General features: G+C 33.7%; 3 protein-coding genes across 10 annotated transcripts; 1 reads left to right on the top strand and 2 right to left on the bottom strand.

The window, feature by feature from the left end:
* Positions 1-6,596: 6,596 nt before the first annotated feature.
* LOC129319262 (pentatricopeptide repeat-containing protein At3g22670, mitochondrial) lies at positions 6,597-10,249 on the bottom strand. 3 transcript variants are annotated; one of them, XM_054964266.1, is made up of 3 exons: positions 9,994-10,249; positions 9,611-9,819; positions 6,597-9,082 (listed from the first exon to the last, which is right to left on the bottom strand). In XM_054964266.1, the coding sequence occupies exon 3, from the start codon at positions 8,929-8,931 to the stop codon at positions 7,261-7,263; it is 1,671 nt and encodes a 556-aa protein (XP_054820241.1). In that variant the 5' UTR covers positions 8,932-9,082; positions 9,611-9,819; positions 9,994-10,249; the 3' UTR covers positions 6,597-7,260. The 3 variants fall into 3 exon arrangements, with proteins under 3 accessions (XP_054820241.1, XP_054820240.1, XP_054820242.1); XM_054964265.1 differs by lacking the exon at positions 9,611-9,819; XM_054964267.1 differs by lacking the exons at positions 9,611-9,819; positions 9,994-10,249 and adding an exon at positions 9,887-9,909.
* A 6,388-nt stretch (positions 10,250-16,637) lies between these two features.
* On the top strand, positions 16,638-19,652 carry LOC129320269 (protein RDM1). 5 transcript variants are annotated; one of them, XM_054965629.1, is made up of 5 exons: positions 16,638-16,901; positions 17,033-17,135; positions 17,826-18,007; positions 18,975-19,343; positions 19,428-19,652. In XM_054965629.1, the coding sequence occupies exons 3-5, from the start codon at positions 17,851-17,853 to the stop codon at positions 19,445-19,447; spliced, it is 546 nt and encodes a 181-aa protein (XP_054821604.1). In that variant the 5' UTR covers positions 16,638-16,901; positions 17,033-17,135; positions 17,826-17,850; the 3' UTR covers positions 19,448-19,652. The 5 variants fall into 5 exon arrangements, with proteins under 5 accessions (XP_054821604.1, XP_054821603.1, XP_054821602.1 ...); XM_054965628.1 differs by having other exon boundaries at positions 17,033-17,236; XM_054965627.1 differs by having other exon boundaries at positions 16,996-17,236.
* Positions 18,621-22,214, bottom strand: LOC129320268 (pentatricopeptide repeat-containing protein At3g22690). Of its 2 annotated transcripts, XM_054965623.1 has the most exons (2): positions 21,788-22,214; positions 18,621-21,685 (listed from the first exon to the last, which is right to left on the bottom strand). In XM_054965623.1, the coding sequence occupies exons 1-2, from the start codon at positions 22,117-22,119 to the stop codon at positions 19,588-19,590; spliced, it is 2,430 nt and encodes an 809-aa protein (XP_054821598.1). In that variant the 5' UTR covers positions 22,120-22,214; the 3' UTR covers positions 18,621-19,587. The 2 variants fall into 2 exon arrangements, with proteins under 2 accessions (XP_054821598.1, XP_054821597.1); XM_054965622.1 differs by having other exon boundaries at positions 18,621-22,214.
* Positions 22,215-22,231: the final 17 nt, after the last annotated feature.

Raw genomic sequence — 22,231 nt, 5'->3', positions numbered from 1 at the left:
ATTATATAACAATTTTTTACTGTTATCAATTGAATCGATGTTGGCTATCATATCACATGAAACACTCATTGATTAAGTGAATTTGTACCACTCATTGAATTCAAATCCAAAATGTAGACATCAAATAACATTAAGGGGAAAAAAAAAAGTAAAATGTACGGACACTGCAGAGTTACAATTAAAAAACCTTATTTTTAACCAATAATGCTTAAATAGGATTTGGATAATTATTAAAAATGGATTAATCTAACAAAATATATGATTCTGACTCGATAATATAATATATTAAATAATAATTGTATTAAAGAAATATCAAGTACTAAGAGCATGCCCCAAAGTTGGCAAGTGATGAGATGAATCTTGAACAAGATAATCTTGGCTCATAATTGAAACCCGCATGTAATAAAAACAAAAAAGGTCAAAACAAAAAGAAAAGAAAAAAGAAAAATCAGAGAAAAGAACAAGAAGAGATATGCTGTGTTTGCTTTTGCCTTTTGTTTCCCAAACCACCCACCCTGTAAAATTATGTTTTACGAGGCAGTCAAAGCCACCAGATTTTCTTTCTTCTTTCAGTATTTTTTTATTTAATTTTTTTACTGTTATTATTCTTTCTTATTCTTTGTTTGCTGCTTTATTTTCAGCTTTGATAGAGACCCCATTGTGTTCCCTTCTTTTGCATTGCAAATGGGTTTTGGGTTTTGAGGCCCTTTGGTTTTCTAAATTCCTTTCCTCATCTGTCACTTTCTCTAAGCAAATTCTGCAACAAACATTTTTTCCCTTTCGCATCTCTCCTATGTTTTTCTTATTCTAACGTTAAAGCAATACTACACTTTACCTCGTTTTTTTTTATATATTTTTTATATTTCAACTAGACTCGTTATATATATATATATATATATAATACATTCCGGCATAAATTTTAGCGAGAATGATAGAGAGTTCAAGAGATTAATTAATTTAATTTAAGTTTCAAATTTAAAAAATTACCAATTTGGATCTCGTTTCATAACTTTATTGTAATGCATTTATAATTTATTTTTTAAATTTTAATATAATTAATTTTGTTAAAATTTAAAAAACAAGTTGTAACTTTATCACAATTAAATAGTAAAATTAAGAGTCAAACTTACAAATTCTTAAGTTTAAAACTTGAGACCTAAGTTAAATTAATTAATCCTATTAAGACTTCTCTATCATTCTCCCTAAATTTTAGAGATAATAAAATTTTTAGTTTCTCAAATTTGTGACTCAAGGAATCAAAATGAGAAAAATTAAATATATGAGATTAATTTTTTAGTTTCTCAATTTCATTGTCTAAAATACTGCTCTTATTTTTATCATTTTCCAAGGTATCTCCATAGCCAACATCTGTAAGATTAATCTTTCAAGAAATCGATAAGAGATACTCTCCATACACACATTCATGAATCAAATTTTGGAATGATGCTTAAAGAGTCCAAATCATTACTATTTATGCCACACCTATGTGGTTATTTACTGCATTTAAGCTTGCATAAATAATTGTTTATTTCTTTTTTTTTGTAGAAATTAGGTGTCTTTTTCTATGGAAGTGAAAATAATGCAAAAGCTTCTCCAGCATTTTATTCATCTTTTTAATTTTCAAGTTTTATTAAAATATGTAAAATAATAATAAACAAACAAAATCAAAATTATACAAAATAAAATATACAGAGAAAGTTCAAAAACATTACAAATTAAGGACTTGTTTGCTTTTGTTCTATTTTTTAAATATATTTTATAAATAAATTTATGAAAATTATTTTAAAAAAACAAAATGAAAATCTAATTATGTTAATTTAAAATAATTTTAAAATTAAAAAATGATCGATAGTGTTGGTTTCCAATGGCCAATAGTGATGGCCCGTGATAGTTGTTAATCATAGCTAAAGAGAATTTATAATAGTAAAATGCAGTGTGTTCTAAAAAATAAAAAATAAGTTGTTGACCACAAACAAAATAAAAAATAAGAGAAATTTTTTATTTTTTTTCAAAACTAAAAAATAGAACAATTTTCAAAACATTTGATTTCAAATCACTTACTTGAATATTTTTTATTTTTAAAATTAAAAACATTTTTTAAAAGCAAAAATTAAACTGGCCTTAAATTCACATGGAATTTGATAGTGGATATTATATATGGTCATAACTTATGGAATACGTGACTTTCTATAGATTTTATATCGATACTTCTAAGTTTAGTTTACGTATTTTTATTTAATTATCTAATATTTGATATTATTGAAATATATTTAAGAAAATAAAAAAAACCACTATTGTTGGATTATATGTTTAAATAATAGCTAATTAATTGGTAATTCATGAAAAGGATGGTAGCACTACAAAGGATTGAATTGAAGCGATGATGTGGTGTGTGACTTGAAGTGTACTTGTACCAAAATATTTACTCCTTCATAGGAAAAAAATTAGTAAAGTAATTAATTTGCGTGATAATTTTTGCCTATGATGATTAAAAAGTACTATTAAGGTCATAATTAGAGGGAAACATACAGGACCAGGTTGGTGTAATTTTGGGAAACCAAATTAGATATAATTAATGCATTTTTTTGCACGCTTTGCTCATGCTAATCTTCATCAAAGCACATTTCATTTCTGCATAATTACATGATGATGCGCATGTGCCCTTCTAGGAGGCTCTGTCCCAAAATTCAGACATAATAATAATAATAATTATAATTATAATTATTATAATAACTATTATTATTATAGGAAAATGATTTGAATAATTTAACTTGTAAATAATGTTATAATTTGAAACATTATATCGAGTTATATTGATGTTAATGTTTTGTTGTTTTGCACCACAATTTAATAGGCATGAATACTTTTGTTTTTGATTTGTGATACCTATCCAATGTTGTTCAAGCAATTATAGGATAATAGCTAAATTAATAATGAAAAATATGTTAGGTTTCACGCTAAAAACCATCTAAACCATTGTTTAGGTGAAAATATATGATTATATACTTCTATCAAAATCATAATTTTGATTTTAGTAAAAAGAGTTAGAGTCGCTTAAATATAGGTTACTGGGTTTGAATTTATCCGTGGATGAAAAAAAATATTTGAAAAAGCTATATCTAATTACGCTCAACAATACTAAAACCGGACTAAAAATCTCTAATATAAATAAAACTAAACATGCACAAAATTAAGAATAGAATTAATTCAAACCTCATAATTACCAACATATTTTTCATACCAAGTCAAACACAGAAAAAGTGGCTAAAGAATTGCTCACACAAAGATTGTAAACAAGCATTCTCTAATGGTAAAAATTCTTATCAATCATTTATGTCTGACCAAACAATTACTTGCGTGTTCCTATATCATCCATCATCACATTAAACCTCTGTTTCCAAATAAAGCAGCAACAAACATACATGTTTGGTGCTCTCTCCTTAATGCTATCAAAATATTCCCTTCCCCCAACTTTAATCCCCATGCCACCAACCTTCATTGATCCTCCTGCATCAATTCATATCTGTAACTACACAGTTTCATTGATAAACTAAGAGCTCAGTGCCATACTAGTAACTGGTTTTTTGTTGCCAAGAGAGGCTGGTAGAGTCAGTAGAGATGCAAGTCATTACATCTCATAAGAGTATATGTTTGAATCTTGTTGTCGATTTAAGAACTTTGTTGATATGTAAGTTATAAATTTTTTGTATTTGAAACTTAAGACTTGCTCTTGTAATAAGTTTCAAAGAAGTAACTCGCCTGAATTTTTTTTTTTAAATCTTTTATGTACCCATATATAAAGTTAGAGCACATGAGACATCTATGATGCAATTACTTCACCAATGATTAACAAGGTTCTAATGAAAAACATAGTAATAGTATGTGTTATCTAAAGGAAAAGCACAATCAGATTTTAAAAACTTTAGTATTTATCAGAGGTTGAGACCTATATTTATATGGGACTTATATATAATGTTCTTATTATTTAATCCTATTTTGAATTATATGGACTATTTTGTAAAAACTTAACTGGGTTTTTTGTCTGTAGTTATGAAAAAATCTTACTACAAAGAATTTTCAATCTCAACTTATAACTCTTAAGATATTTGAGCTCTCCAAGAATCATAATTGATAAAAGATTAAGACATATGGTATGAAATGTCTACGGTCATATTTAATGATATGCCCCATGCTATTCGATATTAGACTAGACACCAATTATGAACTGCTTAGTTCTAATTCCACCTCATGTTGCTGATTCTCCAAGGACAATTATTCACCCAAAAGTTTCTAGAATATCTCAACTTCATGTCACAATATTTTTTTCAGGGAAAATGATCGTGAACTCTCAAAAAAAAAATGATATTTAAGTCCTTGACATGTTTTCTTGAAAAATAAATTGTAATTATCAACTTAAACAATTGCAACTTTAGAAAATTTGATTGCAAATAAAATATTTAAATTCTAAATATAACAATCGGTTTATAATTTGAATTTTAGTTTGTAACCATTTAAAGTGATATTTATAATTATTTTTTAAAATTTTTTACTAAGAACCTAATTGCCATTAATTTACTATTTCAAGACTTTATTGCCATCCTCCCCTTTTCTTATTATCCCATACTCCCTCTGATCCTATTTATAGGACAAAGTAAAAAAATTTTTTTTGTCCTATTTATAAGTCAAGTAATTAAATTTTTACTATAAATTCCTTATTTTACCCTCCATTGAATATTGAAAAGAGAAAATATATTATTAAAGTATATATATTTAACAAGAGCAAAGTTGAAAACTTATTAAATTTTAAAATGAAATTAATGAGTTATAAAGTTTTCTTTGGTACTAGTGAAATATATTAAAAATGACTTATAAATAGGACCAGAGAAGTATATCTTAGTTTCAAGACCATGAAAATCTTCATTCTTGAAGTGAATATATGCTGAGGAAATTATTATCCTTTACTAAACCCTTATAAATGAAATCTCAAATATGGTAGTTTTGATCAAAACATGGCTTTGAGCATAGTAATATAAGAATAACTTCACTCTAATGTGTTCTGATGAAAGTTACAAAAGCCTGTTTCTGATGAATTTCCAAACATAAGAAGTTGACTGAAAATAAAGGCACTCTAATTCATGAATATTGGTATTTGGTGGGCAATATATATAACAAAAAATATCTCCTTAATTTACTCACTACCACACAACATTCATCTCCTTCAATCTACCTAGCTACCAAAAGGGGGGACAAAGGAAACAAATATGAAGGAGGAATCGCACCAACCCATTAGATCTTTTAAGTTCATGTGTAGTGTAGAGTTAGTTGAACCATGATTCATAGACAGTAAGGTAGGGTTTGGATTGATAAATTTCAATTTAGATTGTAGATTTGAAATTTTGCATTTCAAATATCACATTTAAAATTCATGTATTTAAAATCATTTGTTTAGATAATTTTTAAAAAAATTCAAATAAAGAAGAGAGATAAATTAAAATTGAAAATGACAATGAAAAATTTAAAATGATAGATTTATTTTTATTTCTATAATCAATAAAATATGAGAAAAGACAAAAGAGTTATAGAGATATTAATAATAAAAACACAAAGATAATAATATATTTGAAGTGATTAAAATTTTAAATGATTAGGGTGTAGAGAGAATTGAAATTACAAATAAATTCTAATTTGAATTCAAAATTTTTCATGTATCCAAATAAAAGATTTTTTTTAAATTTAAATTTTTATTAATCCAAACACATTATCATTGTCATTCTTTACTTCATTCATCTATGAGATAAATATTGTTTTTAAATACTTCGAAAGCAATATAAACACGTGCGTAATATGGAAACTCTAACGAGTCACACTATTTAAGAGTTATTGAACAGTGTAACTCATTAATCAAACTTCGTGTAATTCAAAGGGCCCAACTACTATTTATTAGCTAATGGCTAGCCTCTTGTACTAAGGCAACTTATTTCTGTTGAAAAAGAACATTCATCTTTTTGGTATTCAATATAGGACCGTGATACGAAAAGAACTTAAATCCACATCAGTAATAAAAGTTACTAACAGATATAAAATTGATTTTTTTTTTCAGGACTATTTAATTTTATCGTCATTTACAAATCATTTCGTCCCGAAAAAAAATTGTGGTTAAGAAAGCTTGATCCATGTACCATCTCGACTGATGGAAAAATTTGTGACGTGCTCATATTAGCATTCGTCAGCTTCAAACAGTTGTGGAGCTATGAAGGAATGTATGGAGAGAGTTCACGTCTTCATCAAATAATGGAATTAAGATAAGACTTGAAAGCAATCGTCACTCTCACATCAAACCTTCAGCTTTCATCTCAATGCTTGTTTGGTTTCATGTAGGTTTCGTTCTTATGAAACTAAACATACTCTAAGTAGTAAAGGGATATAAAATACACAATGATGAGGTTCCAAATTTCCAATAATTGGTTAAGATCTCTTTCCACAGAGCTGTAGGAAACTGCATCAAACATCAACATCAACAGTACAGTAAAAATCATAGTTGACCCAGATCTTCCTTCCATATACTGTTTTCTGGGTTCATTCTGAAGGGTGAAAAGTTGAGCATCAATTCAAAGTCGCATTACTTACCCAGATTTTGGTTTCATGTAGTTTTGGTTCTTATGAAACCATACAAATTCTCAGTAGTTATCACTATTCACTGCCTACTTCATTCATATCATTTTCCTCACTTTCCTCACAGTGAATTAGTAAAGGGATATAAAATACAGTGATATGGAGTTCCAATAATTTGTTAAGATCTCGTTCCACAGTGCTGCAGGAAACTGCATCAGACATCAACAATACAATAGAAATGATAATTGATCCAGATCTTTCCATATACCGTTTTCTAGGTTCATCCAGATCTTTTCTTCCTTTGATGGTTTTCCATTCAGCAAGATGCCCCAGCAAAGTCTGAACTGTGCATGCAATGCAGTAACCGATGCAAAATAGGCATTCTGGCTCTATTAAGTCAAGGGCCTGATGTCTGTAAGTCCTTATTGGTAACTGCTTACGAGCTACAATAGTGATCCATCACAACCAAATTACATACCCAGAAGCTCAAGTCTCTCTCTTTTTTTGCCTTGCTGTGCAGCTCATATGCTGCCTACTAAGAGAAGGAGATTAAAATTTTATGAAAATCAGAAGTGAAAAACAAAAATGGAGCTCAGTGATTCATAACTGGCAAAATATTTGCTGGATCTGAAACTAGGTCAGCCAAATTTACAATGCATTTTTGCTTCTATGATACAAACTCTCAATATGTTCCTTTTCTTTTAGCATACTCTTGCTTTGGAGCACCCCCAACAATTTATTGTACGTACTGCGCATTGGATCTAGCCCCTGTGAGATCATTTCCTCGAAGAACAAGCAAGCACGATCAAGTTTTCCACTTTTACACATACCAGCTATCAAAAGTGAATAAGTTGCCAAATCAAGACTCACGTCATTTCTGAACATGTGGTCCAACAGAAAGTTCAGCACCTTCATTCTCTTCTTTTTGATACACATCTTCAGTAATGGATGATAAGTCTCGATGTTTGGCTTACATGATTTCTCTTCCATTTCCTTTAGCAAACTAAGAGCAGTCTCCTCCTGTGAGTGCGCACAAGCAACAGAGATCATGGTATTGTACGTGAGCGCATCTTGAATAACCCCTTGCCTTGGCATATCATCAAACAGATCGCGTGCATCTTTAAGCCTGCCCGCTTTGCCAAAAATGAATATCAGTGAGGAATAAAATGGCGGGTCTGGTGCACAACCATTGCTCTTCATTGTCTCATAAAGACCCAGAACTTCAGATAATTGCCCAGCCTTCCCTAAAGCATGCATGAAAATAGTGTAGGTGATAACACTAGGAGACACACCGTTTTCCTCCATCTTTTGAAAAACTTCTCTCACTTTGCGGAAATCCTTCTCTCTGCAATATGATTCAATGACACTAGTGTATGTAATAACATCTGGGTGAAACCCATGTTTCCTCATGTCCTCTATTACTTTATAGGCTTGGTCAAGTTTCCTAGCTTTACAAAATCCATGAATCAGGATATTGAATGACAGAGAATCTGGAGAAATCGAGTCCTTAAACTCCAAAAGAACTTTGTGAGCATGCTCAACACTATTTTCTTTCACCAATGCATCCATAAGTGCATTCATTGCCACTATGTCCTTGTTCACACCAAACCGCTCTATATTTTGGAATGCTTCCACAGCTTCTTCATACTTTTCTGCCTTGGAAAGCCTCCTCATTACACAAACCATTGTATCTAATGTCAAATACCCTTCAAGTTGATACATTTCCTGAACACAGTCCCACATAAGATCAAATTTCTTTGCCTTGCCCAAAATATCGATCATGAAGTTGTACAATTTCGGAGAATGCACATAGCCTGTTTGTGTTTTTGCCCATGTGAAAAACCCTAAAGCTCGTACCCAGTCATTGCAAAATCTTTTCAAAATCTTTTGAACCAGATTCTCTGACACAAGAAACTCATACCTTTTTAGCGATTCAACAACTTTGTCTGGAGAAGGATGTGGTTCTTTAAGAACTGTGCTGATTGCTGTGACATCATTTTCATCCTTGTCCTCCCTCAAAGAGAGTCTCATTACTTGGGTTCGACCATTAAGCATATGGGCATCAACCCAATCAGCAAGTGCAGGGATAACGAAGTCATCATCAGAATCTGAGCTTTCAGGGGTTTGGTTGTCAGGTAACTTGACCCAAACTGGAAGTTCTGGTGACTCAGGAGCTTGCTGAGAATCGACCATTGTACAAAGTGGGTTGCCGTACAAGAAGTAGCACAACCCATTACTGTTGGTAAGCCTTTGAGGAAGACAATGGTGAATGAGTTTCAGGATTTGCAACTTAGACAGCATTTTCAGCGAACTCTGCATTCTTCTATGAAAAATAATACAACCAGGGTTTAAGTACCGTTTGGATTCTGTCCTGGAAACCCTCTCCAGAGTATCTCTTATTCATCAAAAGCACAACATTCAGCAACAAGTGGGATTGATTCCTTCGTCTTCCCTATCTATGCTATATACACTGATTCAAGGAATACGCAGAGAAACAAATAAAGCTCCAGATGTAGGGAAGCAATATAAAAGGAGGAGATTACAGGTATGAGGTGATTTACATAAAGAAAAAGAACAATAATTATTTACAGAAACATGCAGCTTAATTTTTCTTTCTCAGCATACAATAATTATTTTGTCTGCTTTAGATGCAATCAGGAAAATGAGAGACTCAAAGCAAAAGAGAAAGATGTGTGACAGTTTATAAGAAAAGAACACACTGCACTTCATACCAAAAGACGCAGCCCAAAATTTAACATACAACTATCACAAAGTTCACATATGCAGCAAGAAGCATGTCAACAATACCCAGACAATTTCACAAACCACAAAAGACAGCCAAGGAAATGTCAGTTCTCCCCAAACTTTTACAGGTACGACCAAAACAATTTATACAGGACCAACCATAGCATACCAAAAATTTAAATGCACAATCGAATCAATCCATGTCTCAGTATCAAATCAAATAAGATGGGCTGTTCCTTTTGAATGTGGATACCTAATTTAGCGTGTGAGCTGATACAAAGTGACTATAATTGGAAGAAGGAAAGTGAACACCGAAAAATGTTTTGCGACCTCTCTATTCTTCAATGTTAAGCGACTTTCTATTAGTATTCGTCTAATGTGTACCAAAACGAAATCTCTTTTCCGAATACACGATTCCAAATTGTTTGGCCAATGCAGAATCATCAAAATTTATTTGCGGCCCTGGAAAGTGTGGAAGGAAAAAAGAAATTTAACTACTGAAGGAGGATTAAAGGAAAAAAATGTACACCTTATTCAATCAGTAGGAGTCCCAGATTCAAGTCATCAAAATGCAAAACCAGCAGGCAACAGCTATTAAAGGCGAAGGGGTTGTGGTTGAAGGAGTAGTGGACGAACCTGATGGAGATTGAAGGTGAAGGAGAGGTGGCCGAAGGTTCCTAGTTCCAACGGAAGGACGAACCTGAGAAGATTGCCCTCAAGAACAACGGAGTACTGGGCACCTGAGCTTCAAGGCTTAAGGCTGAAGGCAAAGAACGAGACAGAGAGCGAGGAAATACCTGAAGATGCGACGGTGATGGCTAGAGGACCGGCGGCGAAGAACGAGATGGAGGATGGGAGTGAGTGAGAGCCGCGGTAGCGAGAGGCAAGTGTATGTGAGGCAAGTGCAAATGAAAATGTCTTTAAGCTAGTGGAAAAAAATTTTTATAACATAATTGATAGTCGTTTCTTATATTTTTATAAATTAAGAAAAGTTTTAAAAACTCATTAATTATTTAAAAAAATCAATAAGCTTTTAACTTTGAAAAAATTACATTCAAATCCTATAAGAGAAAACTTATTATCAAAAGGTCTCATAAATTTTACAAAACACTCTTAAGTTTTAAATTCTACACATTGATAACTTGACTAAAGGTATTGATAATTGAACAATAGTGACTTATAACTTACTATTATAAATTATCATTTTTCTTTACAAGATATAAATAGTGTTTGTCCAGTCGTCAATACCCTTGATCAAATCACCTGTGCATAATTTGAAACTTTGGAATATTTTATAAAATTTGTGGGATCTCTTGATAATAATTTTTTTTGGGGGATTGAATGCAATTTTTCCTTTAACTTTTTTTATGGAGAAGATTCTCTCATCTTCTCTTCCCATCTTCTCCCTTCTCTTCTTCTTAGCTACTAATCAAGAAATTAAGATTTAGACAATCCAAATTTAATTTTTTATAAAATATTTCATTTTATTTGTTTTTATTGTATTTTTTAATTGTTTATATTAAATTTTAGCTATTCAAATTTTATTATTTTATATTCTTTATAATTTTAAAATTTTAATAATAATTTTATAAGAGATTAAAATTAAACAATCAAAATCTTGATAGAAGGGTTAGAAAGAAAAAAAGAAGGGAAAAGGATAAAAATGGAAAACAGATGATGGAGTCACATAATGCAACTTTAATTGAAGGTTATTGAAGGTTAATTAAATAGTTAGGTATTTAATTATGACTTTAAGTGGGCCTAGGACCATTTATGAGGTTAAATAGAGTCCAAATTAGGCATTGGGTTTAATTGGATCTAACATTGTGAGCTTAAATGAAATGTGTTATTTTCATGTCATGCCCCGCAACGCGCGATATAAAAACATCATAAGTGATGTATTTAAAAATCTAAATAGAATGAGAGAGAAAATTTAGGGTTTTGGGTGAAAATCAAGAGCTTTATTAGGGTTTGAAGGCTAGTAATCATTGAACATGATTTTAGGCTCTTAATCATTCAAGGTAACTTCTTTGATATCATTTTTATCCTCTAAACCTCTCTTTAAGCTATTTTATGTTGGGTTAAGGTTGGGTTTTCATTTTTGGAGATGCCATTGTGATGTGTTCAAATTATGAGACTTGCTTGAAGTTAGATAAGTGTTGTTTAAGTAGTTTTAATGATGATTATGCTAATGAGATACTTAAATTGAAAACTTAAAGTTGTTTTAGGTGAGATTAAATAGTGTTAATTAATTGTTTAAAGATTAAATAAGTGATATTTAGGTCCAATAATGATAAGAATGATCAAGTTTGAAGGTTAGTTTTATGGAAAAGTGTTTAAGATTATAAGGTTAATTAGCTTAACCCTAGGATTAAAATGTGATTAATGTTTAATCACAAATATTAATTTTGTTTGATGTTATATATTATGTAGATTGTTTGATTAGCATTGCTAGAAGTGAGCGACGTAAGGGAAAGTTTACTTATGAGAAGCAAAGATAACCTCTACTTTTATGTCGTAATGTGTGTTGTGTGATTGGTTATGTATGTTTTATTAAAAGAAATTGTTATTTGAAAATATTATGTTTGGAAAAATGCATAGTTGTTATTGTTTGAAAACGTATTGTTAGTATTGACTCACCGTGTGCCTTAAAGTCAAATAAGTGGGTACCTTAAACTCAAATAAGAGTTTATTCTGTCCCTTAACGTTATAAATTTTTTTCTCAATACTCTTGATATTAACTCGCTGTATTTTTATTATTAGTATATCCCACATTGCATTCTTTAATTTTTTTTATTATAAAATATTTAATTGAGAGTTATTTTTACTTCTCAACTTTATCTCAAAGGGATAGTGGTGCCCTAAACTCGAATATTTTATACTCTCTTCGTCCCAAATTATAAAACACTTTTAGACAAAATCTCACATATCAATAAAACTAATTAAATATACTTAACAACCTTATTTTTCCAAACAAAAAAATATAAACTTTTAAAAATACCCATCGTTTAATATATTAAAAAGAGAATGGATGAAAATTAATTATAAAGAGAGAAAGGGTAGTATTAGAATAAGTTTATTTAATAAAACCTTAATATTCTCAAAGTGTCTTATATTTTGGGACATTAAATCTTCTTTAAAAGTGTCTAATAATTTAGGACGGAGGAAGTATTAAAAAAAGGTAATACAAGGCTTACTAATGGTAAAGAAAATAGCAATAGGACGAGTAAGATAATCATTAGCGTTAAGGAATAAAATTGACCCTTATTTAAGTTCAAAATGTCCACTAACCTTTTGGGTAAAAAATTAAAAAGCAAAAATGATCCTTAACTCTTGTTCAAATATACCAAATTTATTTCTATTTAAAAGTTTATTTAATTAAATAGGCTTGGTATTTATGATCGAGGTATAGTTTAAAGCCTATGAAGATTAGCTTGATTAATATATATATATATATATATTATAATATATAAAACACATTTTTTGTCAACTAATGCATATAATTTATAATACTAGTTTTATTTTATTTTTGAAATAAATATCTAATGAGTCGATGCCACCACGCACTCTCCTTTCATTCAAAATCTCAGCCACTACTCTCTCTTCCACTCTTCCTGTATTGCTGCTTCTTGAGTTCTCACTGGCACTAATGTCGATGATGGTAGTCCAGTCGTCCTTCACTGTCCTTATCTTCGCCTTTCTTCATTTTGTCATGAACTAAATTGACCATTTGAAAATATATATATATATATATATATATTCAAATATCTCTTCATAGCAACAGAGAACAAGAAAAGATGATAACAGATGGGAAATAAGTGAAGAAAGTAGAATTATAGAGTTGAGGAGGAAGGGAAATTAGAACAGACATAAAGGGAAGGGGAAGAATACATTAGAGAAAGAGAGAGAGAGAGTATCACTAAAATCATCCACACCCTACTCCTTCATCATCCCCTTCATATATAGCCATGGATTCCTGTTTATAATTCTCTCTCATGTTGATTATTTCTAACAGCATCATGCAAAGCAAGAAAGGCACCATCTCCTTTCTTAAATGATCATAAGCCATGTGTCTTTCTTGGGTCCCACTAATATTTATCACATTCGTCATATTACCCTCCCCATAAACTTCGAGTTTGTCCTCAAGGTCAAAATGTGTAAGTGAAAATAGCATGAAAAAGTGACCAAGAGACTCAATTATGAATGCATGAAGGAACTCCACCTTAAACAAATCCAAATATACCCAGACTAAGCCTCTACAAATATCAATCACATTTGTGTTTGTGACTAATTCCCATAAATCATGACTATAAGAAGTCATTCTAGCAATAAGAGGGATTTGAAAAATTAAGCTCTTTGTACAATTATGTCTTGCAGATTTCATAATGCCATTTCTGACATTCGCAATAATTAACTCAACCCTAAAATGCCCATTGGGTGCAGCCATATCATTGGATATTCTAGGCCCCCATTTAATATCATTGAGTATTTTAGATACATGATGTTTCATAAAAGCAGCATGAAGCCATTCAAACAAATATGATGGAGATATAACATCAATTTGAAAATTCTGAGAGAACTAAAGAGTTTTGGAGAAAGGACTTTGTAACAAAAAATATTTCTAAGGTAATTATATCAATTACAATGTTCACACCTTGCTCAAAAGGCTCTAATGATTGCCTTAACATGTAATACTATAAGTAAGTATTATTCATACTTATACATGTCACCATATCTATAATTGGCAATCCATCAAAGTATTGTCCTGCAGATACCACATTAAAAATGTCTACACTTGTAGCAATCGTCTCAACTCAAGAATTTATGTCCCTTTTAGTTATTTGGTCAAATACTTTATGCTCACACTTAGTATTCATGTCCCTTATAGAATGGCCACTGAACAAATCAGATGTAAACTCACTTAGCAATATACTTAAAGTATGATCACATGACAAACAACAATTCCAGCATGAAAAATGATAATATGCACCCATTTCATTCAAGTACCAAGCTTTTATAAGACTTCCAGGATCCAACACCGTAATTAAAAGTAAGAACAAAGTGGAAAAATTATTAGGTAGGCACCACAGAACTTGCAACCATTAGGCAAACCCAACATAGTTAGAATTTTTAAGTGACAAGAGCCAAAACTTAACAGTTTTAATGTATACTGGGAAATAAAGGAGAACAAGGATGTAGGGGCCAGAATCATATACCCATTGAACGATTGCTATACCTATTACATCTTAGTCTATAAGTACTAATTCAATATTTTTTATTAAGTGACGAAACCTGTAGCCTAAAGACTAGCCATACCCAATCAACTCGTGCAAGGCATTCACAAGTACAACTACTATGCCTAAATAATATTAAAGCAACATGGCAGCCTTTGTTGAACACAGAATGAATTTAATTAGTTCAGCATACTAGTTACCAACTCATGCTTGACAGAATCACCATTTGAAATATAAGGGGTATTATGAAAAAACTTGAATGGCAGGGAACTAGAACAAATATAGTGTGAGACGGTAAAGGTGGGTCCATGATCAAATATTAAATGATTAATCAACCCAGGGAAAATAGTTGCTGCTTAACAAGAAATCCATTTAAAGTAATTCCAAATCATGAAAATTCTCCATAGTCAATAAACTAAAACTAAAATGCTTTGAGGCCATAAGTCATGCTAGGAAGAAGGGAGATAGGAATACCAAGGTCAAATATTGAACAAATAGTTAGGCAAGTATAAATCCACTACCATATAAATGAATCCCATAACCATTTAATTCACCAGCGATAGCAAAGTAATACTTAAATAATGTTGGTAGATGCCATTTCACGATAATAGAAGGGACAATATAAATATTCGAATCAAATATCATGCCACATATTAAGTCTTGAAAAATCCTCTGATGCGTGATCTTAACCTATGTAATGGCTCATATAGTGCGCAACACTTCATCCATGCAGAGAGCATCTACTGGAGCAGGTACAAGTATCTAGTCATGCTCTTGGCTGACATATGCTTGCAAACTAAAGAGGATGAACGAGCTCTTAGGGCAGCAAAATATAATGCATCGAAGAGGCTTGGATTAGGCCAATATTTCTCAGGCCCAGCAATAGTATTCCAACGTGGGTACCCTTTGAACCTTAACGAGTTTGTGGAGCGACAATCTTAGAGCTAGCAGAGGCAATGCAGCTTGAACTCAGTAATGGAGCCCTCGAACATGGTAACCTTAGGTCGGAGTCAGACATCTACATTCATTGAAAGCGATGACAAACATGTCTTGAAGCTCATGAAGATAGAGTCAACAGAGTGCATAAAATTATGGCCATTAATGGTGTCTTCTTTAACCATCGGTTTGCACAACATTAAAGTGGCAGAGTGATCGTCAACACCCTCACTTTGTTTAAGAATGGACTCGATAGTTGTTGTTAATGTTGGGACCTCTCTAGTCTCAGAACATCAACAAGAACGATGAGTAGCAGCTTCTTGAGAAGATGGTAGCTCATAAGCCAAACCCAAACGGTTCATCAAAGCAGCAAGTTTAGCTTCAATTCTATCCAAGTGATAATAATCCTTCATCGCAATAAGGGTAGCGTCAATTCGATCATGTCTAGAAGAATCATAATGTTGTTTTTCTTGCTCCATCGAAGTCATGGATTGTGCTACCTATGTTTTGGTTACTCAATATAGCTTCAATTGTCTCTCAATAAAACCACCATTTGTCATGAACTAAATTGATCATTTAAAAATATATATTCAAATATCTCTTCATAACAACAAAGAACAAGAAAAGATGATAACAAATAGAAAATAAGCAGAGAAAGGAGAATTATAAAGTTTAGGAAGAAGAGAAATTAGAACAGATACAAAAGGTAGGAGAAGAATGTATTAGAGAGAGAGAGAGAGAGAGAGAGGTATCCCCTTCCCATAACGTCATGGATTCCCATTTATATTTCTCTTTGGTTATTTTTAACTTGAAAGGCACCACCTCTCTTCTTAAATGATCATAAGCCACTTGTCTTTCTTGCGTCCCGCCAATATTTATCACAATCATCACGCGTTTGTCCTCCATTCCCCACGGCTGTGGACTGCATATGATTGGATTACGCCAGGTTAGTAATTGGATTACGCATCCAACAATCGTGCGGTCGAGATCCTGTTCTTCTGGAGAGGAGATGATGACGTGGGAATTTGTGAGACAGTTGGATCAAGCGAACGGCTGAGATTGATGGGACTTGTTTGAACTGTCAATTTATAACCAGTGTACTGAATCCTTTTGCCCGTAGCTGTGGGGTTTGGGAATGATGCTTGCTTCGATGGCTGCCACGTGTTATTCTCAAAAAGCGTCTCTTTTTACTCCACCTCGGCCTCAGCCAGGAACAGCCCAAGCCCACCCTGAGAATTTTGAATGGATTTCCCAAGATCCCTCGGTTCTTGCTTCGATCTACGCATTTAATTTGTTTAGGTCAGACGCCAAGGTTTGATTTCCTGATCATCCTCCTCCGGAAACTGTCAAACAGATTCTGTCACCAATCTCAAGGTAAGTCCCCTTTCGATCTCTTTTTCTCAGACATATGCTATTATGCTCGTTTCAATTTTGCTTCGTCTTCCGCTTTTGCTGACTCTGATTTCAGTTTGCACGTCTGGTGCCTGATGAAATGTCTTCAATAGCTATGCAAAATAGGAAATGCGCATCTTTTGTTTCTGTTTCATTTCAACCCGTGGGAATGAGACCCACTTAATTGTGAAGGAGAGGGGGCAAACTGTTTTCAAGGTTTGAACATGGAAGAATTTTGTGGTGCTGATGATATTATCTTTGAAGATATTTCTGGTTTCATGCAAGTTGTAGGGCGACTGCATTGTATCAATCATGTGGTACTGATGCAGTTGTTTGTTTAATGCTGTGTTTATTATTGGCCCCAAAAAGTTTGAACATGGAAGAATTGTACTAATCGCATGAATTATGGGTGTAAGCTGTTGTCGTTGTGTTGTTGTAATTGTGGTGGAGATACTGGCAAACCTGAAAATAACGAACAAAATGTTCATATATTTATGTCTTGTTTATATGGCATATTTCTTTACTACTTGAACTTCTTACTTCATTTGGGCGTTCGCTAGCATTTCTCGCCTGAAGGGTTAAATATTAATTTATACGTTAAATGTTATTCCAAGTTTTATATATATATATTTCGACATAGTATAATTCTGGCCAAAAGAAAGATATATGTGTGTGTGTGTGTATATATATATATATATTATATTTTTGCCTATTTTAGCATCTTGCTTCGTTTGGTATGTCCTTTCTAGCACTTCTCACCTTAGTCATGTTAGTGGTTTAGTGCACTAAGGACACCTTTCACCTTTAAACCTTGGGTTAAATTTACTGTGCTTTTTTCTTTTCTTGGTGGGTTTTATTTAACTCGTAGTTTGCAATTGGCAAATTCATACGTGTGTGTGTGTGTAGATTTTTATCTTCTAAAGTCAACACCATGAAGAGGTCATTTCCTTGGGATGATCAAGTTGAAGTCTCATCAGCATCAGATGAATCTTCTTCAGACTCAGAGATGGAGGTCAGTAATGGTAACGATACCAAGACTGCTATTGACTTAACAGTATCTCACATTGCCAGAGATGTACTGTCTGAAGGTATTTGCTTACTGGGAATCTGGCTCTTCTCTTTTCTAATGAGTTGTCTGACATTATATCAGTACAGTAAATAAGGCGACTGATAGTAAAGAAGACAACTGATCTGCCATGTTTTCTGTAAACACTTCGATATATACAGATTTCAATTGAACAACTGTGAATCTTAAAATTAATCACCTTATATAACATGTAAAGGAGCCAAGAAATTTCAACTATTTACGCAAACGTATTGTATTAGTGTATCATCCAGTTTTATAGCCTATATTAGCTATTTTTCTTTTTCTTCCTTTTATTTGACCAGAACTTCATTGAAGATATTGTTCTAAGAAATCGTTTTTCTGCAGTTTATGGATCACAGATCTCATGGATTAAGATTAATAAGCTACCAGTACAACTTTGGTGCTTGGTTTTACATAAGCATGTTTGCCTGTGTGTTTGTGGTTTCTTCTTTGGCGTTTGATGTTTCTTAGCAGTGAGAATTTTATCCTTCCGTAAACTTTTCATATTTTTCACCATTTACATGCAATGGGTTTTCAATGAAAATGCAATATAATTTTCAACCATACAATTCACAAAATGGGCTTTGATGACTGCTTTCAAGCACAGAGCATCATAAGGAAGAAAATGGGGAAAAAATTCATTGCTAAGAAAATTAAGAAGCTGAAGATCTTGGAGTCATTGTTATCCTCTAGGCTTCCAAGTGTTTATAGCATTTTGAAAGACCTTACAGGTGTTGCTTTGAATATGCGTTCATATACAAGTCTTAACTCTGCAGTCCTGCAACCCTTTGTTTTGCAATAGCTCTTATATAACGCCAACCCAAAAATCACTTTAGAAACATAAAACCCTGAAGCAGCCTTGAGGCTTCTTTTGTGTTTCACGTGGCTTTTTTTTTTTTTTTTTGAGCCATTCGACCATTTGACACTCTTGTAAATGCAATTATTATTTAACTCATGCTTGCATGCAGATTTATTGATCAGAAGAGCAGCAATGTATCAGGATTACATGAAGCAGATCCCAATCCCAAGACACCGTGGCTCTGTCATCCCCTATACCTCATGGATGGGATTAGGCAGATCCATGAAGCAATTATATGGTCAGCCCCTTCATTACCTCACAAATATTCTCCTTAAGCAGTGGGACCAGTTGAGAATTGACAGTGAGGATGAGTATAAGCCCTTGGACGACATCATTCATCCTTGCAAAGCGGAAGCCAGCATCTGGCTTCTTGAAGAAGTCCATCGGAAGACCTCTTCTCATCTTCATGTTGCGAAACTCTGGAAGGAGGACCCAATGCACCATGCTTTTGTTGATTCCATTTTTCCAGCATTAGAAGGTTCATCATGAAGCCATTTTGATTACTGGCTATCAATGATTTGGCAAAATGTTTCACTGACGTATTTTTCCTTTTGTATATCAGAAGAACATCTCTTTCCGTGATCATCCCCCCTTCAGTTCTCTGTATGACTCGATGCTTATTTAGCTTAAATTGACAAAGAGGGAAGTTGAATTGTAGTATCAGATATCAAAACTCCTCTTTGTAATTCTTGTTTATTTTGGTAAAAATCTCTGTAATCCTATTACCAATAATCTCCACAGGAGCAAAATCCTTGCATGAAAATATGGTACCTGTTATTATCTCTAACAGTGATTTCCCTGTTGTATAATTTTGACACTAATTTTGCAAATGTGTGACAATCAGAGCACATCCTAAGATTCTTAACTACCCTTATGGGCCTGCCTTGACCAGTGTTGATCAACGCAAAAGCCATGGCTAGTTTCTCACTGTGTCTACTAAGCAAGTGCTCTTTCTCCCTTAAATCAACATCTAGCAACACATTAGTTATATCTGGAACATACCCTGCCTCAGCTAGTTTGCATTTTATTTCCTTTAGCATTAAATCAATGTTTATTTTTTCTGGGTGTGATTGATCATCAGATATGAACTCATGAATCATACCATGAACCTCTATTGAGCTTAATCCAGGCACTTTCTGAACCCCTTTTTCCTTCAACCGCAGCCTAACTTTTGCAACGTCATCCCATTTCCCTGCAAAAGCATATATGTTTGATAGTAACACATGAATCCCAGGTTCTTCAGGGGCCAATTCAGTGATCTTAACCGCTGCAAATTGTGCCAATTCAACGTTTTTGTGTATCCTGCAAGCAGCTAAAAGAGAGCCCCAGATCACATCATTAGGTTCCATCGGCATACCTTGGATGAGATCAAGAGCTTCTCCCAGAAACCCAGCTCGGCCCAGAAAATCAACCATGCATCCATAGTGAACAATCTGAGGATTGATTCCATAAGTTTCCTTCATTGACTTAAAAAGTTCCCTTCCTTTCTCCACATAGCCACCATGGCTGCATGCTGTTAATAGTGCCACAAAAACAACCTCATCTGGTTTCACACCTTCTTCCAGCATTTCATTGAAAAGCTCAATAGCTCCTTCGGCATTTCCCTTCATAGTCATTGCCCCAATGGCAGCAGTCCAAGCAGACACATCTTGTTTTTCCATTGTACTGAAAACATGTATAGCACTTTCGGAATCACCACACCTTGAAAACATATCAACCAAAGTTGTACCAAGCTGCAAGTCAATGTGAATGCCATTTTTCCCAATGTAAGAGTAGACCCACTTGGCAAGATCAAAAGCTCCTAAATACCCACAGGCAGATGCAATACCCACCATTGTCACGCTATCTGGTTTAATCCCCTTGCTCTGCATCTCCCGGAACAGCTCAATTGCTTCCTCAAACATGCCCTCCTGAACCAGCGCCCCAATCATGGTATTCCAAGATACAAGATTCCTCGCTGGTATCTCATCAAAGGTTCTCCAAGCTAGTTCCAGGTCACCATCTCTAATAGAACCTGCGAGTAAGGTATTCCACGACACCACTGTCTTGTTTGGCATAGGCTCAAAAACTTTGCAAGCTGCTTCTCTTTTGCCACATTTCAGATACATGTCAATAATGGCATTGCTTATGCTGTCCCAACCTTCAAGGCCATGTCTCAAGACATAAGCATGAGATGATTTTCCTGCAGATGGATCGCCTAACTGTGCACAGGCTGCAATTGCTGATAACAACGTTACCCTATCTGGTCTCAGTCCTTGTTGCATCATATCGTGTATTACTACTTGTGCTTTTCTTGCCATCCCATGGCGAATATAGTTTGAAATGATAGTGTTGTAGAGAACCAAATTCTTATCAGCACATTGATAAAAAAGTTGCTCTGCAGAACCAATATCTCCACATTTCATGTACATATCAACAAGTGCATTCACCATGTGGGTATTAAGCTTCACTCCCAATTCACCAATATAGGCACATACTCTTTTACCTAATCCTAAATCCTTCAACTTCGCACAGGCAGAAATAACACACACCATGGTCACTGAATTGGGCTCAACACCAGCCTCAACCATCTCAAAGAACAGAGACACGGCCTCCTTTGCTGAGTCCCTCCCAGCATAACCATTGATCAAGCTAGTCCATGACACGACATTTCTCTCAAGCATTTTATCAAACACCTTTCGTCCCAATTCAATCTCCCCACATTCCGCGTACAGATGAATCAAAGAGTTCCTGACAAACAAATCTTTCTCTAAACCCGTCTTGATAACTACCCCATGAACTTGAATCCCCTCAGAAATCGCCATAGCTTTCGAGCATGCACTGAGTAAAAATGGGAACGTATACTTATCAGGCTCAATGCCCAAATTTAAGATTTGATTGTAAAGCAAGATTGCTTCATCACAGAGTCCAATGGAAGCATACCCTCTTAACAAACAATTGTACATGAACAACGAACCAAGGATACCTTCATCGTCGTTGAACAATGCGATCGTATTCCGAGCGTAGGACAAGCTCTCATAGGTACCCATTTCGACACAGGCGGAAATTAGCTTGTTAACGTAAGAAGCTTTACGACATAGACCTTTCTTCATCATGTCACAGTGTAGTTGTGTGAGTTCCTTCATGGTTTTGCTGTTCTCAAGTAGCGAAATATGTGGGCTTTTCACCATGGCTTTGAATTCCTTATGGATGGTGGGAGTTGCAGAAGATGGACAAGCCGAAACCATAGGAGGTGCCTTAAGCGTTGCGGCCATGGCCGGATCAGCCGCTGCTGCAGCTCCTCCTGATATGCCCCAGCCTCTAAGATGAGCTTTAACTCGACGACAATGTTTTTTTTTTTTTTTTTTTTGAAAACATTACAGGTTC

Source organism: Prosopis cineraria, unplaced genomic scaffold (assembly GCF_029017545.1).
Source record: "Prosopis cineraria cultivar Desert tree isolate PC_DT_omini unplaced genomic scaffold, ASM2901754v1 PC9, whole genome shotgun sequence".
Classification (NCBI taxonomy): domain Eukaryota; kingdom Viridiplantae; phylum Streptophyta; class Magnoliopsida; order Fabales; family Fabaceae; genus Prosopis; species Prosopis cineraria.
This window is presented reverse-complemented; position numbering and strand designations above follow the sequence as displayed.

What these genes read in the sequence shown, in the direction of transcription:
- LOC129319262 (XM_054964266.1), bottom strand. Translation starts at nt 8,931, where the DNA reads ATGCAGAGTTCGCTGAAAATGCTGTCTAAGTTGCAAATCCTGAAACTC.
- LOC129320269 (XM_054965629.1), top strand. Translation starts at nt 17,851, where the DNA reads ATGAAGAGGTCATTTCCTTGGGATGATCAAGTTGAAGTCTCATCAGCA. An exon ending in CAGAGATGTACTGTCTGAAG is followed by an intron (nt 18,008 to 18,974) that starts GTATTTGCTTAC and finishes GCTTGCATGCAG; the next exon opens with ATTTATTGATCAGAAGAGCA. An exon ending in CATTTTTCCAGCATTAGAAG is followed by an intron (nt 19,344 to 19,427) that starts GTTCATCATGAA and finishes TTTGTATATCAG; the next exon opens with AAGAACATCTCTTTCCGTGA.
- LOC129320268 (XM_054965622.1), bottom strand. Translation starts at nt 22,119, where the DNA reads ATGGCCGCAACGCTTAAGGCACCTCCTATGGTTTCGGCTTGTCCATCT.